The 17,944-nt window shown below is 43.8% G+C and overlaps 1 protein-coding gene across 1 annotated transcript; it reads right to left on the bottom strand.

Moving 5' to 3' along the window:
* Positions 1-812: 812 nt before the first annotated feature.
* Positions 813-17,622, bottom strand: LOC115846837 (ER lumen protein-retaining receptor 2). Its single transcript, XM_030846056.2, has 5 exons — positions 17,418-17,622; positions 8,631-8,731; positions 5,297-5,455; positions 3,963-4,215; positions 813-2,843 (listed from the first exon to the last, which is right to left on the bottom strand). The coding sequence occupies exons 1-5, from the start codon at positions 17,506-17,508 to the stop codon at positions 2,809-2,811; spliced, it is 639 nt and encodes a 212-aa protein (XP_030701916.1). The 5' UTR covers positions 17,509-17,622; the 3' UTR covers positions 813-2,808.
* Between the last annotated feature and the right edge of the window lie 322 nt (positions 17,623-17,944).

The raw sequence follows: 17,944 nt of genomic DNA, 5'->3' as shown, positions 1-17,944 counted from the left end.
AGTCGTCAAATGGGTCAAAGGAACTCTGGCCGAACTGGTTCCAGCCGGCTTTCAAGGCAGCTGTCCCAAGTTAAGCACAAAGAAGGGGAGGGGAAAGAGGGCCCCTGAGGTCCTGAGCACTTGATGTACCCCAAGCTCTGTGTTGTGAGCTTCAGGACATGGACTCATCTACACCTCGCAGAAATCCTGTGGCAGGAGTCTCTGCTGGTAACTGAGCGGGAACAAGGCTCACGTTAAATCCAAGGTCAGAGCTAGAGTGTGGGGGAGCCAGGACTCAACACAAGTCTGACCCCAAAGCTTGTGCCTTACCTAGCATTCCCACAAACCACTTACGATTTCTACTGAAATGGAATCTTTGCTTGATCTTTCCAGGAAACTGTCCAACCAACTGGTATCTTTGGAAAGGCTGGGCTGGATCTTCCCTAGCAAGCCTTCCACCTGCAACTTTTTTTTCTCCAGCCATTTCTCTCTTTGACCCGACTATAAAAAGCGGGAAACCTTCCTCTTCTTCTTTTCTTTGGCCATGCTGAGCAGCTTTCAGGATCTTGGTTCCCCAACCAGGGACTGAACCCACCACAAGTGAGGCGCCGAGTCCTAACCACTGGACCACCAGGGAACTCCCTGGGAAACTAGGATGCCTGTGATTGAACTGGACAGGGAAGGGATTGGTGTCTGTAAGCAGCCAACAGCCAGCAGCTTTTCAGAGTTACTTAGTGGGCAAATTTGTTAACTTTTTCAAATTTCCCTGTATGTTTACATTAAAAAAAATTCACACAAATAAAACAGCTCTATCAAAAGTATGAATTACCTGATAACCTTTATTCAGGAAGTGAGAGCAATTCTGAAACAGTGCTTCGTGAGGTGCATCAGACAATGCCTTTGTTTCCAGCGTGTGCAAGGATGCTGCCCAGTCCTGCGCTCCCCTAAGGCACCTGTTAAGATGTCATCCTGGTGGGCCACAAGATGGTGGCAGCATCTTGGCCAGCTTTACAGTTACTTGGGCAGAATGACTGAAGGAGGCACTGACACTTCGTGAATCAGGTGCGGAAGTCCCAGATCCTCGCTCTACGCAGTGTGCTCTCCAACGAATGATCCCAGCCTGTGTTTGATTTACATGCACAAAAACAAGTGTGAGACCCCCACCCATCCCCAGCTTGGGCCGCAAGGAGTCTGCTCCACTTAGGACACGATTTCCTACCCTTCCTCCACACTATCAGAATCTTCCAAGGAGGATGAAAACAGAAACAAAACTAGGATGCCAGAAAGAAAGATACTCTGATACAGAAAAGCAAAGACATGCGGGGGGTCGGGGGGTGGGAATGAGAGAGAGAAAGACAGGAGGTTAAACTATGCAGTTATACTGCTTATTTGGAAAGATGTTATGAGACACACTAGATAAAAGTAAAACCCATCCAGCTCCCTTCCTCCACAAGGTATTTTAATGCAGCAAGCAAGAAGACTACATCCTTCTTGTAGTAAGCACTGTTAGTATTCAACACGTTAACATTTATGGTGCATCACATAAAAACAAAGTCAAATGCTTTTGCATAAATCAAAAAAACACAGCAAACCAATACAATGGCAAAATCAGGAGGAAAATTCCAAATTTTCTAAAAAATACAGAGGGTTTTAGATTATTAAGTGGAGAACAAATGTTTGCAGCCCTATGTAGAGCTTTTGTTGCCAATCGAAAAACATAAAAACCCATCCTGACACAGGATGTTCCAAAAGCCTAATTCAGAAAAAAGACAGTTTCTTCTATGTTTAGTAAAATGTTTATTTAGGATGGTAACACAAGATAAGTCACGCAAGAGCTCAGTAAAAACAAAACAAAAAACAAAAAAAAGTAAAAGGAATGGCAATTGGTGCTGCCAGTTAAAAAAAAGGAAATCACTTTGCTATCCAAAAGTGGTATGAAGAATCTGAGCATAGACATGGTTGTAGTAATCTTCTGTAACTATAAATTAAAGTGATAGGTAACTACTCGTGTTCCACTTCTCAGAGGAGTCCTAGATCCAAAATAATCACAAATGCTTCCTGCACCTCACGCTCAGACAGCAGGCAGCCCACAGCCCCTGCCCACCGAGCTCTTTAACAGCCTTGGGACAGTCTCAAACTGACACTTCTTAGTAGGGGAGGAGGGCAGGCACCTTTGCTGACTCCTAAATGAGACTCCATCGACATTCAGAATCTTAAAATTTTGGCAATGAAAACCGTAAGACTTTCAAGTCACCCTTACCAGCCTTAAATGTAGTGTTGTGACGTCCAAGGAAGGATTTCCACATCAGGTGGGAAGTGATTTGAACAGATGTACCAAACTGGACACAGTGTCTCAGATTTCAAACAAAGATAACTCATCTCTTGGCAAAAAAATAAATATAGTGGAATGCAAGTTTGATAGATGGAGGAATATATAATCTACCAATTGTCAAGGAGTATGATTTCATTGCAGACACAAAGAATCAACAATTTCAAAGAATTTAAAAAAAAGTTTGCACTTATTCCTCACAAAATCTTCACTTTTGCAACTATCCCAATTGAAGCTACACACTGACTTTATTAATACAGCATTAAGTTTCTTTGTGTAAAAAAATCTTTGTACATAGTAATAAAAAAAGATAAGGCAAGATGCACTGAACAGAAACCTTCTGGTTCTTTCCCTCTGGGTTCTTACAGAGCCATAGATGACTATCTGCAACAAAAGAGTTAAGTTTCTGATTTTCCATATGAAGCATCTTGTGCCTTTGCTGTGGTAAGAATTCTGTCCGAGCACCCTGAAGGACAGATGCTGGTCATGGTCTTTGGCACTTACGCTGGCAGACTGAGCTTCTTTCCCTTGAGTACTAGAATTTTCAAGAGAGGGAGAAAAAAACAAAAGGTTACTGATCCTGACAAGCTTACAGTTTCCTCCTTCCCATTCCCAGAAGTCTGTCATACAAGATACTACATAGTAAGGTCCAAGGAAATAAGCTTCTGGCAACCAACAGGCGTCTGATTTTGGTGTCAATAAACAAAGCCCTCTGAACTATGGAAGTGTCATGCACACAGAGACCGGAATTTTCTTCATGTATCTGGATGCCACAGCAATTGAATTTAAAAATAGTAATTCAATTGAAATTGTCACTAAATTCACAGCAGCTTTTTTTTATCATGACTTTCTTCCCTAATTAACATGTACTGAAATATAACTGTTATGATATTTTGGATGTTAAAAAAGGAGATAAGATACATATGCCCTTATAACTAGCAATTCCACCATTAGGAATTTTATTGCATAGCCAGGATTCTTAGCCTGGGATCTGTGGTTGGGTTTCAGAAGCTCCTGAATTCCCTAAAACTCTACGCATATATTTGTGTGAATATGTCTAACTGTGCATTTTTTTCTCAGCAAGGACCATGGCTTTCATCAGATTTTTGTGACGTTCACACATCCTCTATTCATACAAATGCAAAAATATACACATACAAGGATGCTGATATAAGCACTGGATTTTTAAGCCCAAACACCCATGAACAGGGGGCTGAGTAAGTAAATTATGGTAATCCACATAATACTCTATCGCTATTAAAAATTATGTAGATGTCTGGGGAAAAGAGCAGATTATAGAATAACATGTTTAGTTGAAATCATGTATCATTAAATGATTACATTTACTGAAGCATTAACAATGATTATCTCTGAGTGGTAGGATTCTGGGTAATTGTTTTCAGAATCATTAGTTCTGACTGATTTTACAATGAAAACGTGTCATTGTAGAAAACAATAAAATTACAGAAAAAGAAAAAAAAAAAAAAGCCTGACAACCCTGACCGAGAATTTAACTGGACAGTCATTAAAAGGTTCCTCTGAAGCCAGTTCTGCTTTCTGAGCAAGTGTCAGATTAGGAGCATGCGAGGCAAGGAGAGCCCCTAGAAGAACACACGGCCGTACAACAAAGCTGGCAGGACGCAGCCCAATGTACCTTTTGTGATGTACAAGTAGAAGAAGTCGCAGTATAGGATGGTCTGGACAACGCCGGCCACCACAGCGATGAGGTCAAAGAAGCCCTCAAAGTAGAAGCGCCAGATCCAGTTGACAAGATACAAAGCACGGTAGAGGCCCAGGAAGAACAGGTAGTGGGTGGTGATGGTCTCGGCCTCCCCGGTCTTGCTGATCATGAAGAGCTGTGGTAGGATAGCCACTGACTCAAGGTAAATGGAGAAGGTCCACAAAATCTGTAAGAGAAACAGCACGCTTTGGTCAGCATCCAGTGCCCGCCATGAGTTCACAGGAAACACTCTTGCTTTACTGTGAAGTAGCACAGAGTGGGGAATCTGGCATCAGAGCCCAGGCCAGAGTAGCTTTGCAATTTAATAAATCACAGAAACTTCAGCCACAGATAAAAGGCACGACGCTCCCAGTGACAGGCTGGACAACCTGCACAGCTCTACCTCTTGGACTTTCATCACCTTGTCTCTCCAGCGTTGCATTCTTCAATTTTCTGGGACTCTACGTGTATGCTGCTTCTCCTGCGTCAGCTTATCCCACTCCGAATCTAGGGTCCCTAATTTCTGCTTTCTGCCAGGGTTGACAGGACTGATGACTGGGTCCTTCCACTCCCTCACTGCTGTTTTTCCTCACCAACTGGGTCTCCTTTCCAGGCTATTTAAATCGTCTCACTATTTTTCTTATCCTTCAGGCTTTTAGCATGGTTAAATCAAAGGGGTAGGAAGTCAGAGCTGTAATCATGCAAACTCTCTGCCCAACACAGCACTTCATTCACGATGACGAAAGGAGGACTTGTGAGTAGTCCCTGAAGTGTTTCAAAACCCAGGCGCTCCCTGCACCATCAGATGACCACCGTCAGTGCGGTAACTGAATCAAGCCCAGGACGCTCAGGGGTGGGCGGAGCGCATAGGAGCGCTGGGGCACCACGCTAACTGCGCTTCCTGAAGACGAGGACTGAAGCAACGCTGCTTAGGTGATTCGCAGACGGCACCAATGAGCGAAGCCCGCGCACGAAGAGTGGGAGCGGGGAGAAGACCGTGTGCTTCAGACACTCGGACAGGCAGCGCACTGTGCTTGGAATCACAGAAGCCAAGTTTATATTCTAAAGGAGAGTCAGAGACACCCAAAGAGGTGTCTAACCTGGGTGCTTAATTCCTGCCCACGATTTATTTACACCAAACCATGTATGTCTGCCAACCCACCGCCCCGCCCCTCAAGAAACCAAACCAAAACAGAACCCCATTACCTGCAAATGGGTCTATTTCCCTAGGGAACCAGACAGGATTACTAAATAGCCTCTTAACTAACCTCAAGAGGAGAGAAGTCATGATTGACTAGAAACGACAGGCCTCCCACAGGGACCACCAGAAACTCCACTCGGAAAGTATCATGATTTCCATCGTAGGTTGCCTTAAATTTCATGTAGATCAGGTACACTGTGGCATAGGAGCAGGCAATGTAGATAAGCTACAAAGAAAAAAAAATACTGGGTCATCAATATCTTAAAATTGCTCACACTCTCTTGGCTGTCTACATCATCCATATGTATACACATACACACACACACACACATATGTGTATATATATATTTTTTAAAATTTAAAATATATACTTTTTTGGGATATACGGTTCTATAAGTCATATAACCACCACCACAATCAAGACACAGACCAGTCCTAACACCTCCGCCACCCCAAATTCCCTCATGCTGCCCCTGCAGAGTCAAGCCTTTCTCCCAGCCTAACCTCTGGCAATCACTGATGAGTTCTTGGTCCTTGCAGTTTTTGCCTCTTCTAGAATTCCATTCCATAAATAGAATCATAACCATATGTCAACTTTAAGATCAGCTTCTTTCAGTTAGCATAACGATTTGAGATCCAACTGTGTTGTCATGTGTATTAAGAACTGGTCCCCCCATATTTCAAAGCAACAGCCCATGTCTGGGTGCCACAGCTGTTCATCCACCCAGCAGTTAAAGGACAGGTGGGTTGTTCCTAGCTTGGGAGATGGTGGGTAGAGCTGCTGTGAACATTTGTGTACAGGCTTTTGTGTGAACGTAAGTTTTCATTTCTCTTAGGTAAATACCTACAAGTGGGATTGCTGGATCATATGTTAAGTGTTAAGTTTAACTTTACATAAGAGACTGCAAAGAATGTATTTTTAATCTCATTTTAAACTATTAGATGGTAGCTTTAGAAAAAAAGTGAACGGGAAGTTCAATGCAGTTCAAAACCAAGGCACTTCCTTACAGCATGAAGATATTTCTGAGCTAGTGCTTTATCTAAAGATAAGATAAACAATGTAACTCATGTTAAACTTTGCAATGATGGTTTTAACTTATATATTGCTGCTATGAAATTCTGCCTGGTAACATAACAAAAGCAAAACCAAACTAAGTGGTAATTTGTAAAATACTGCTGCCTACATGTTCGTCTTTCACATTCAAAAGGTAAAACACTATATATTCATCTGAACCCAAGGAAAAGTCTGATATTCTGAAATTACACCAATTTTCAGACTGCAGAATTTTAGGCTCAAGAAGCAAACGTCAATTCCAGCCTATAAACATAGACAACCAGGATGTCAGCCGCGTGGCCTGGTGCCACTTCTCTCCAGGAAAGGCAACTTGTGAAACCTGATTAGGAAAACATTTGGGCAAAACAACTTCAGAGAAAAATGAGAGCAAGCATCCAGTCCACATACACTTAAAAACAAAACAAAACAAAGACCTAAACTGTCCCTGGCATCTTATCATGAAGTTACATTTGCAAATAAATAGTCAATACAACGTCAATATTAAAATTGTTGACGATACCCATACACCAAGAAGTAACACACACACTCCCCTCCCCAATGCAAAATCAAGGAAGGTCAATATCTTATACTGTGAGTTCTCTCCACGTGAAAATATATGCATGTATGTATATGAATAAAATAACATATAATCCACATGTATAAACAAAATACACACACATCTATGTATAGAGCCCCCCCCCGAACATCCTGTGAAGGCACACGGTGGCCGGGGGTCCCTCCCCAGCCCCACTCCTGCAGCCAGCCCAGACTGCGCCCATAAAGGCTTAGCAGCCACTGGGAAAAGCAGCTGCTTTTCTCCTCTCACCAGTGCTTGGCATTTAAAGTAAAAAGCTATGAGCACATAAAACTTGGCTCTCACTGCCCTGATTTTCAAGACATTATGTTTGGAAGCAACAATTAAGCAAGTAAGGATTCCTCTGAAAGCTAGGCGTCCTGGGGGTAAGGGGACTCTCACTCATACACTTCCAGTATCTACAGTTGTAACTTGCCTGCACAGCAAGCAAAGACCTAGGCTTTCTGTTTTGGGCAGCGCCATGCAGCTTGTGGGACCTTAGTCCCCTAGCAGGGATCGAACCCGGGCCCCTGGCAGTTTGGCGGTGAAAGCGCAGAGTCCTAGCCACTGGACTGCCGGCAATTCCCGGACCTAGCCATTTTTAAGGGAGCTAATTATTTCCTGATAATGACGCTCCCATCACTTAGTAATAAAGAATGGAATGATTACAGGTAACTCAAATTTGCTTCTTAGTAAAGACCACAGGCTCAAATACTGCTTTGTCTACTTTGACCTGTGCTTATAAAAATGCTTTTGAACACAAAGTGTTGGGGGGAGTTGCTTTAAATACCATACCCATGGCTTTAAACATTGCTTCCCTGGGTACCAATAACCAAGTGCCTACCATAGTGCCCAGCACGCAGGTGCAGTTAAGCATTTCAAGAATGAATGAATGAAATCAGACATCCTTTACACATGCTGAGAGCCCCATACTTTCCTTCATGGCACCAATCACACACCGCAGTCATCCATTTAGTGCTGCTATGATAGTCTGCTCTCCGCTGCCAGACGGAGTGCTGCTTGCTGTCTGCCCCACCCTCACTGCGCCCTGGCGGTGCTCACCAAGTGTGAGGTCAGTGCCTGTGGGAAAGAACTGAGGCTGCCGTAAGCGTGGAGCGCGTACCACCAGTGGCACACAAGAGGCTAGGTGGTATACAAACATTTTGTATTTTGAGAGCTATACATTTGTTTTCATGCGGGGATATATGACACCAAAGGTGTCATGGATACTAATACTTAGGACAAGTTAAAGGGTTTAAAATCCATATTAAGTAAATTATGGTGCAGCTGTTGCTTCAGCACAGCACAAGTGACACCCAGATGGCACAGCCCGGCCCTCCCAGAGCAGCAGGACAAGGCTGTGCGGCGAGGAGCCCCGGCTTTCGCTTCTCGTTCTGAACCAACTTGCTGGGTTTCCCAGGGAGTCTATAATTTCCCACTGCTTGAAAACATGATAGTCACCCCTCTTTCTTATAAGGTTTTCAAGAGCTTTAGAACTTTATCATAGTTGAGGAACTTAAGACTAAGAAATCTCTAAGTGTGAAGCACTTTCATTAAATAGATACTGCTTTGATGTAGGAAAAAATTATGCCTAAAGGTAACTATTCCTTCTTATATGTACTAGGTGGTCTAAAAGTGCCTACAACAAGAACAGCATATTTAGACATTATTCTTGAAGATGTTTAATTAAGTGCACAGGTGACATAAATTTAACAGTTTCCATAGGTCTGTGAATTACGGATAAAATACATTCCACTGGATGCCACACCATACCTTCATAGACGTATTATATAATGAAATAAATGAAGTAAAAAGATCCAGGTAACGAGTTGTGAAGACCAGTGCAAAGAGAAGCTGGCTTTTCCCAGAAATACCTAAAGAAACAAAAGGAAAGCATTAGAAATGCCTCCAAGAGCTTTATGATTTTTGTAGACAACACTGTGCAGGAAACGCAGGAACGTGGGACACCAGGGGTCAAGGCTGATGGTCGGGATGACTCTAAATAAATGACAGCAGTTTCAGGTTTTCTTTCCCTTAACATTCTTGAACATAACCGTTTGGGAAGGTTCTAACAACTTTTCTGTCTTACTATGATGGGTGACCATAGAAAGTGACTTAATTACGCCAGCTCCAATATACCAGGATGTGCATTGTTCAAATGAACATTAAACTTCTCAAATATGTCTAAGCAGGAAGAAATTTATTTCAAAAACCCTGCTGTTACTTAGTGTTGTAACTTGTCTGTTACCTTTAGCATCTTTCCATTTTAAAACAATGTCTCGTGGTGACAAATCTTTCGAGGATGGAGCTGGAATCTACCTGGATTAAGGAACCCTGTGGGGGACAGTGTTTCAGGGCAGAGTTTGAGCAGTAATCCTCCTGGATTGGCCTCCCAAGGTGACTTCTTTTGTGAGGGCAGCATTTACTTGGGACAGGTTAAAAACTTTAAAAGAAGTTCTCTTAGAGGAATCACACAACCAATCTCAGACTCACATAAAAATGCTCCTGGATGGTATGGCAACAAGAGGGTGGGAACCTGCTAGTCCCCCAAAGAGCAGTCTTCTATTGTTTTCACATTTTGAAACTGTTTCTCCCTCCAGAGCACTGTTGTGGCACATGGAGACACAGCCGGGGACATCTAGTAGATCAGGTGGAGTGTACCCGACATCTGGATTTGGCCAAATATTTGTGTGACAACAGACTGTGAACTGTGGGTTTCAGAGGTTGGAGAAAGAGCGAATTCATTAAGGAAACTGAGTCTTACTAGGTGTCAGAACCGGCCCAACCTCACCTACATTGCAAACTTCACACCATCAGACATTTAAGCAAGTTTGTATTTAGCAGAAATGTCACTGCAGCCAAATCATTAGCAATATTCTTCCAGAATGTGAAAATCACATTGTTTTAAATGATATTTTACAGACAACACTACTTTACAAAACAATTTTAAAGCCTGTTGAAGCGAAAAGCCTGGATCTAAAAATGTTACTTTCTACACATGCATAATTGCAGTTCCAACCTATTCACAAAAATACCTAAATAGAAACCGAAGAAAAAGTTGACTCTATCCCTCTGGATCCATCAGTAGTAACCAATTTCAAGCGCCAAAGGTGGAGATACAGATAGTCAGCCTGCCCCTTCTAGTCTTTTCTCCAGTAATAGGGACTTTTTTTTCTTATCAAAGATCAGTGTTCCAAAGGAGAAACAATGAGGCTGCCATTGACATAGAGAAGATGGGAGAGCGAAGACAAGATGGGGGAAAAAGGACAGGGAGCATGCAGTTCACGTTTGGTGATTGCTGAAGCCTTGAGTGAGAAATTTCCAGTTCATTTTCTATACGGTTCTTTCCAATATTTTAAATAAAAAATTATGGAATACACATGGGCAAATTTTGTTGTAAAGGGTTTATTCTAATGTCCTCATTTTCAGCATTCCTATACTAAACATCAGGGACTATCATATTGCTTTTACCACTCCCCTTTGGGACCCAATTCACATCACTTCCTCTGGGAAGTCGTCTTTGAAGACACCCTCCCTCATTGCTGTTTATTCATTCAGCAAGTATATACTGGGAACTACTTCATGCCAGCTGCTGCCCTAGCTCCTGTTACAGTGCTTATAAATACACTGTGATTACCTGGTTGCCTGTCTCCCTCTCCCCCAAACCCCCACCAGACACAGAGATCTCCAAAGGCCGGGGTCATGCCTTATTCCACTTTGTGTTCTCTGTGCTGAGCACTGGGCCTGACACACAGCAGGGCCCAGAAGATACTTGCTGAATGAATGAGCAAATGGAAAAAAGAAAATGCAATTCATTTTATTTTCATGTCATGGGGGTAAGCTCTCATTTTATGGTATTTTGGGGTAACACTTCCAAAGAGTTTCTAAGTCATACTGTGTCTCTATGACTGTAAATAGGCGACATGCTCTGGGCTCTGCCCTAATTTACTGCCAGCCAGAGGGTGCGGCAGAGGAGCAGGGGACAGGCAGTGAGTGGCCTGCAGCTTGTCCCGTGGTGCAGAATCCATGCAGGAACCGCCATGCTGGAAACCTGAGTGTGCTTACACAGTTTTACCCTATTCTTCCTGGCCTGGGATCCTGATTAGCAGGTAGCAGCTTTTCCCTTTAAAACAGAAAAACTGTTCTGTCTTCCCGGGAAGGCAGGGATCCCAGCTGAAGACAGATCAGGCAGGGGCAGGAATCTCCTTCCAGGGGGAATACTTGCTATAAGCCAGAGGGGCTCCCACGGTCAGTTTCGGTGTCGAGACCGAAGCATGCGAACACTATCGGTAACGAGCTCTCAAGAACACTCACTCTAAATGTTTCTGTAACAGCCACATCCCCATACCAAATGCACCAAATACCCAGAGTAAGGAGTATAGCTTGTAAAATGGAAACCAGTCATTAAACTTAACACCATTCCTGTCTTTTCCCACTGGGCCAAGTTAAGTTTAATAAAAGCCTACAACTAAATACTCCACTGTATGTTACTTTAAATTAAGCTGGTTAAAAGCTGCACTTCTCATATTCCCATCGTATTTATAGAACAAAGCCCTCAACCAAAAAGAAAAGCGTTCAATGAATTATTTTTGTCCTGGCAACAGCTGGGATGCAACCGAGCACTGTAGGTCAGACTACCAGGATAATCTGCACGGCCGCATTCAACAAGGGTCCCAGGCACCATGCTCTGCCCCATTGTCTCGAAGGATCCAGATGCTCTCCTAAAGGCCATTAACTTACCCTGGAACCAGCAGCCCAACAGTCAGCACCTGACTCATAACACAGCTCTTGGGACTTGGGGAAACAGAGGCTTTGGGGCCAGAAGGTTTGGGTTCAAGCTCAGCCCTTGAATGCACCGGTTAAGTCAGGGCCCATTACATTCTTGGCCTCCCTAAACCTCACTTTCTGCAGCTGTCAAATGGGGACAAATTATGCCAAATTGTGGGACTACTGGAAAACGTGTTTTTGACTATACCTGCCATGCTGCAAATGCTCAATAAATGACAGCTATTACTATGTATCGCTTTGCCATCTTTTCTTGTTTTCAGAGAAATCCATGCTATTTTATTAAAAATAACAACTGGACTAACATACATGGAATAAAAATCAAAAGGACCTTTTTAACACCCCTCCCACCTCCATTTTAAGTGCAATGTTCCAGGCTTTTTGTTAAAGCCGCTTTCCATATGTGTATTTATATGTGTACCCACACGTTTGCCCCTTAAAATGGGGCCATACCATCTCTCGCTTTACAATTTGCTCTGTTAACTCAGTGTTTCAGATATACCTTCTCCTGTTAATACTTCTGGCTCATTCTTTTTAATGGCTGCATAGTGCTCCATAGTGTGCAGGTACCGACATTTGTGTGACCCTTCCACTAATGGACATTTGGGTTGTGTACAATTTTTGTTCTTATAAAAACATCTTTGTATCTATAAACAGTGTTTTGTATTTATTTATGTACAACAAACATCTTTATACCTATATATAGTTTGTTCACATATATGACAATTTCTGTAGTTCAAATTCCCTAGAAATGCTGGGATAAAATAAACACTTTGTTTTGAAATACTGTCAAATTTCCTCTACATAGGCTGTGCCAATTTACATATTCCTTAACACCAGATGAGAATACGCCTTACTTCACACCCTTGCCTACATTAGATCTTGTAAACCTCTGACTTTTTCCCACCCAGCAGCAAATGATGGCGTGCACTGCTATTTTAATATCCAAGTTCCTAACTACTAGTGAGGCAAGGCATTCTTCCATGTTTAACTGGCCTTCTGTTATTCTTCTGTGAACTGCCAACATTGCCCATTTATCTATCAGATTGTTTTTTTTAATTTGTAGGAGTATTTTATTATGGATATTAACCTTTTGTCACTTAGATATATTGCAGATTACTTCTCTCAGTTTATTATCTTTTAACTTTGATGATATTCTGAATTAGTAAGTTAATTTGGGGAGACAAATCATCTTGCTTCCTCACCAGCCTGCCTGGTCCTATCCAGGACATTGGTATGAACATATATTCAAGGTCACCTTCTATGTCCATGAGCAAAGTTTCATACTTTTCCTCATAGAGGTCTTATACCCTCCTTGTTGGGAAATTAAGGGAGCCTTCCCTAGGGTCTTGCCACTTCACATCCATAGGATTTACTGCCTATATGGTTTGATACCCTGTGTTTTTATCTTTTTATATATGTCTTATTATTTCAACTAAATTGCAGCTTTCTTGAGAGCAGAAACTTTGACAGCAACAAGCTGCTGCTCTGGACTGTGTCCCCAGTGCCTTGCACATGGTGGGTGGTCAGTAAGTGAGAGCAATGATTACTCACAAGACTGGCACTCAAAAGAACAAAGGTGACAGCTGCTACCAAGAGGGAGCTGGGAATGTGAGGCAAAAGCTTCCTGAAGTACTCAGTGACAATAAAAGAGGAGGTCTTTTCCATGTGCTTCAAAAATATAAACTGTCACAGCAAGGATATACTGTATAGCACGGGGAACTATACTCAGTATCTTATAATAATCTATAAGGGAAAAGATTCTTAAAAAGAATATATATGTATACACACACACACACACACACACATATATATGTATATATATATGAATCACTTTGCTGTACACCTGAAACTAAAACACCGTAAACCAACCACACTTCAATAAACAAAAAAAAAAAAACAAAAAGAGGGAAAAAACTCCCCACATCTGGAAAAGCAACTACAAAAATCAATCAATCAATCAAAATACCAGACACTGCGTACTACTTAAGACAATTTAAGATGAAATATATTAAAACCTAAAACTTCAACACATTTAAGAGCCAAGAAAATGGCTGCTTTTTGTAAATTAGATACATTCATTGCAAAAAAACTATCTCCTAATAAGTTCAAAATATAAAGGTAAATATATATATATACACATATATACACACACACACACACATATATATATATAAAAACTGTCCAGTTACAAGCAATGCAGGGACACTGTACATTACAGTCATCTTCAGGAGAATGGAAAGTCTGCAACTTACATGACAACAGCTAACAACAATCTAAGCAATAGGTGGAGGAGGGAAGGGGAGGACTAGGGGACGATGGCTGGGAGCCTTGGAGCTCAGAACTCCACTAGTACTTTAAGCACAATAGATACAGTACTAATAATAACTATCAGCCTACAGGAAAATGTAGATAGGAAATCCTTCACCTACAAACCAAGGCTTGTTCTCCCAACACTACCCAGGTCAGTGTTGAAGACAATAAAGTGACAACTTGAGCATACTGTGGATCCAGCTGCAGTCATAGTTCAGGAAGATGAGGAACTCACACTTCATTTGGGTACCCCTCTGTCATGATAACGGCAGACACCGGAGAATGCCAGTTCAAACTAAACCAAGATCAACTCCCCTGCCCTCACTTTAAAATAGGTCCTTTAAGGCAGTTGTTCAAGAAAACAGAATCTTCCTCACTCACCTGTCTCATCCCTTACCCTAAGGAGAAAAAGCCCCGTGGTTCTATAGCTGCAGCTATGTTTGTTTTTATTTATTTGTTTGTTTGTTTATTTATTTATGGCTGTGTTGGGTCTTCGTTGCTGCACACGGGCTTTCTCTAGTTGCAGCAAGCAGGGGCTACTCTTCGTTGCGGTGCGCAGGCTTCTCACTGCAGTGGCTTCTCTTGTTGCGGAGCACAGGCTCTAGGTGCGTGGGCTTCAGTAGTTGTGGCACGCAGGCTCTAGAGCACAGGCTCAGTAGTTGTGGTGCACGGGCTTAGTTGCTCTGCAGCATGTGGGATCTTCCCAGACCAGGGCTCAAACGTGTGTCCCCTGCATTGGCAGGCGGATTCTTAACCACTGTGCCACCAGGGAAGTAGCAGCTGCAGCTGTGTTCAAAACAAATGCCAACATCCTAAAATGAACCCCAATACCAGTATTTTCAAAGTGAGAAACACAACCTGAATGTACACGTCTCCTATTTTAGTTGAGAACCTCATATCAAATTCTTACTCTTTCAGAAGTCTCTAAACAACTTTAAACTAGGATGGAAAAAACAAGGCAGTTAGTCAAATTCAGACTTTAATTCTGAATAAACGATCTTGGTGATTTTGATTTTTACAAGGCCAGGAAATCTCACATATAAGAACTAAAATGATCCTAAGTCTGATAAAGAGGATAGTTTAGTAACTATTGGGATACTGGGCAAATGCACACAAACTTAACTCACCTATTCACCTTCCTTATTATTTTGGCTGAAGTATTTTATATTTTCCTAAATGCTCCTAAATCTCCCAAATGAGAACATTTAAAAATGTTCTAAATGAATGTTTTAAAACAAACAAAATAGCAAACCTCCTCACTTTCTCCTATTACTCAAGGCTCCCTTACGAGTTGTGCATTCAGCATCGCACTAACTTCTCCCCAACATCTTAGTTTAGATACACGTTTAGGAGATCGCGTGCTTCAGCATTGAATGACTTGACAGAGAAGGGGATTCTGAGGAACGTGTGAAGGATAAAGAGACTCACACAAAGATTTTCATACAAAGAGATTCATGCAAAAATAAAGATTAACAGTAACATTTTCTGGTGGGGGGATGGGCAAAATGGGTGAAGGTAGTCAAAAGGTAAATCCTGGGGATGTAACATACAGTGGTTAACTGTAGTTAGCAACACTGTATCGTATGTTTGAAAGTTGCTAAGAGAGTCGATCTTCAAAGTTCTCACGGCAAGAAAAAATGTAGCTATGTGTGGTGATGGGTGTTAACTAAACTTACTGTGGTAATCATTTCACAATACACATATCAAATTTCTACGTTGTACACCTAAAACTAATAAAATGTTATATGTCAATTACAGCTCAATAAAGCAGGGATAAAAAATAACATTTCCTGAGTGCAACAGAAAATGTCCTAAACTACTCACCTGAATAATTTTGAATAATTTAAAACAAAATTGTTCAGGCCAAATAGATATTTATTCAAATCCTTAATTGTGAGTTACTGATCACCCGTGTTCCAACCCTGGCACTAATTTTCTCACCTCCCTGAGCCTCAGTTCCCTGGTCCACAGAATGGGGGCAACAGCACTCACCTCATAAGGTTATTTCAAGGACTACACGGGATAAGCCATATAAGGTACTTAGCTCACTACCTAATACATAGCAAGCGTTTAAATGTCAGCTATCACAATCGCTGAAATTACTTCGCTGTCTTTGGAAATCATACAACTGAACCTCTCAGAACTATACATAAATTGAGAGATCACCTCCAAGCCAAACACACCAGCTTCAGTACATGGACTTTGTAACATCCACTTTGATTGCTCAAAGGTCTTTTTTGGTTTTGCTTACTTCCTGGATTTCAGCTATGTTCCAGGGAGACAGGTGAGGCCTGAAGACAGCAGCCAAAGGTGTGGTGTTCCTTGACAGGTGAAAATATTTAGAAATCAGTCACGTAAATGGAATCTCTGCCACCCAGGTCCTTTGGGACCCCATCTTTTACTGTCTCTGCAAAAATTAAGCTCTTTAATTCATCAAACGTTATTATACTAAGGCCATGGCATCAAAAATATGTTTAAGGAAGACGCTGTAATTTTAAGAAATCATTTAAAATTCGCCATTCTTAAGCTTTTAGGGTCAATGAAATGCAAAACCCCGCAACTACTAGCCGGTAAAGATTTGTCTCACTGCCTCCCAGCAGTGTGAGCATGAAATGTGTACTCCAGAGGAGCGAGCCGCCAACTCACGGGTGACGTGGAGTGACGAATTACAGGAGACCACACGAGACCTCGGCGGTACCCGGCGCCGCGCCGCAGGTTGAAGAGAACCCATTATTAGATGAAGGCACTCGGAGTGTGACAAACTAGATCGTCCCTCAAAGCAGCATTAACTGCCCCAAGAAATTCGCTTAGAGACCTCCCCATACCCCCTCCCGTGGCAGGCGTGATCCTGGACCCGAGAGCTGGCGTGTTAGAGCAGGACTCTAAGGACAGGCCTGCCCGGACACCCTAACGTAAAGGCCAGTCCTCGAAGGGGCAGGGTGGGGAGCAGGGTGACCTCTCCCCACACCAGCCCCACCTACCGGGCTGGGTAGTCTGCCACGTCAGGCCGAGCCGCCGCCGTCCTGCCCATCCTCCTCCCGCGCGTCCCATTGATTCGCGGGCTCTCCGCACCTCGGGACCCCCAGAACAGGCGCTCGGAGAAGCGCCCACTAAAGCCGCGGGCGGAGGCCGCGCCTGCCGGACCCCCGCCCCCCCATCCAAACTTTTCAGAGATAACAAGGCCCCGCGCTGTCCAGTTGGCGCCTCCCCCGCTCCGACGGCTCAAGTTCGCGAGCCGACCAAGTGCAGAGCTGGGCCCAGCACCGCGACACCTCACCCCGGCCTGAGCTTCCACCCCGAGGGGCCGCAGGCTCCCCCCGGGCCCCGCCGCCCGCCAGGCCGGCCGAGGGGGTGTGTCGGGCCGGCGCAGGCCCGCGGGCCGTGGGGCAGCCGAGGTCGCCTGGTCCTCCCAGAGACCCGGCCCTATGCCCAAGCCTCTCCTGGGCCTCGTCCGCCGCTTACCGGCGCAGGAGCGCGTCTTCCAGATCTTCAGCAGCAGGATGACGATGGCCGCCAGGTGGGACAGGTCCCCGGTCAGCCGGAAGATGTTCATGGCGGCGGTGGTCTGCGCGGCGGCCCCAGGCTCCGCGGCTCAGGCAGCGGCGGCGGCGGCCACAGACAGGAAGCTGCGAAGATGGCGAAAGCGAGCGCGACGTGGCCAGGGACGTGGCCGAACTGCCGGCGCACGCGCGGGGCAGCTTGGGAGAGCGGACGGCCGCCAGGCCCCGCCCCTTCCCCGCCCCTTAAAGGGGACGCTTCGGGAGCAGACCGGGAGGGCGGGCAGGCTCCGGGGCCCCCTACCCAGGACCCCGACTGCTTGCGAACTTCCCCCTGCCGGGTTTCCGGCTTCCCCTCGGGTGCCCACGATTTCCTTTAATTTTTGAAATGACATTCTCTTGTGGGGGATTTTTTTTCCCCTCCCACTGATCTTAAGAGCTCTATAGGCTTACTGTATGAAAAAGTATGAGGGGGGAAAAATTAATGTGATT

The sequence above is a fragment of the Globicephala melas genome, chromosome 15, assembly GCF_963455315.2.
Source record: "Globicephala melas chromosome 15, mGloMel1.2, whole genome shotgun sequence".
Classification (NCBI taxonomy): domain Eukaryota; kingdom Metazoa; phylum Chordata; class Mammalia; order Artiodactyla; family Delphinidae; genus Globicephala; species Globicephala melas.
The sequence above is the reverse complement of the archived record's forward strand: the minus strand, read 5'-3'. Positions and strand labels throughout refer to the sequence as shown.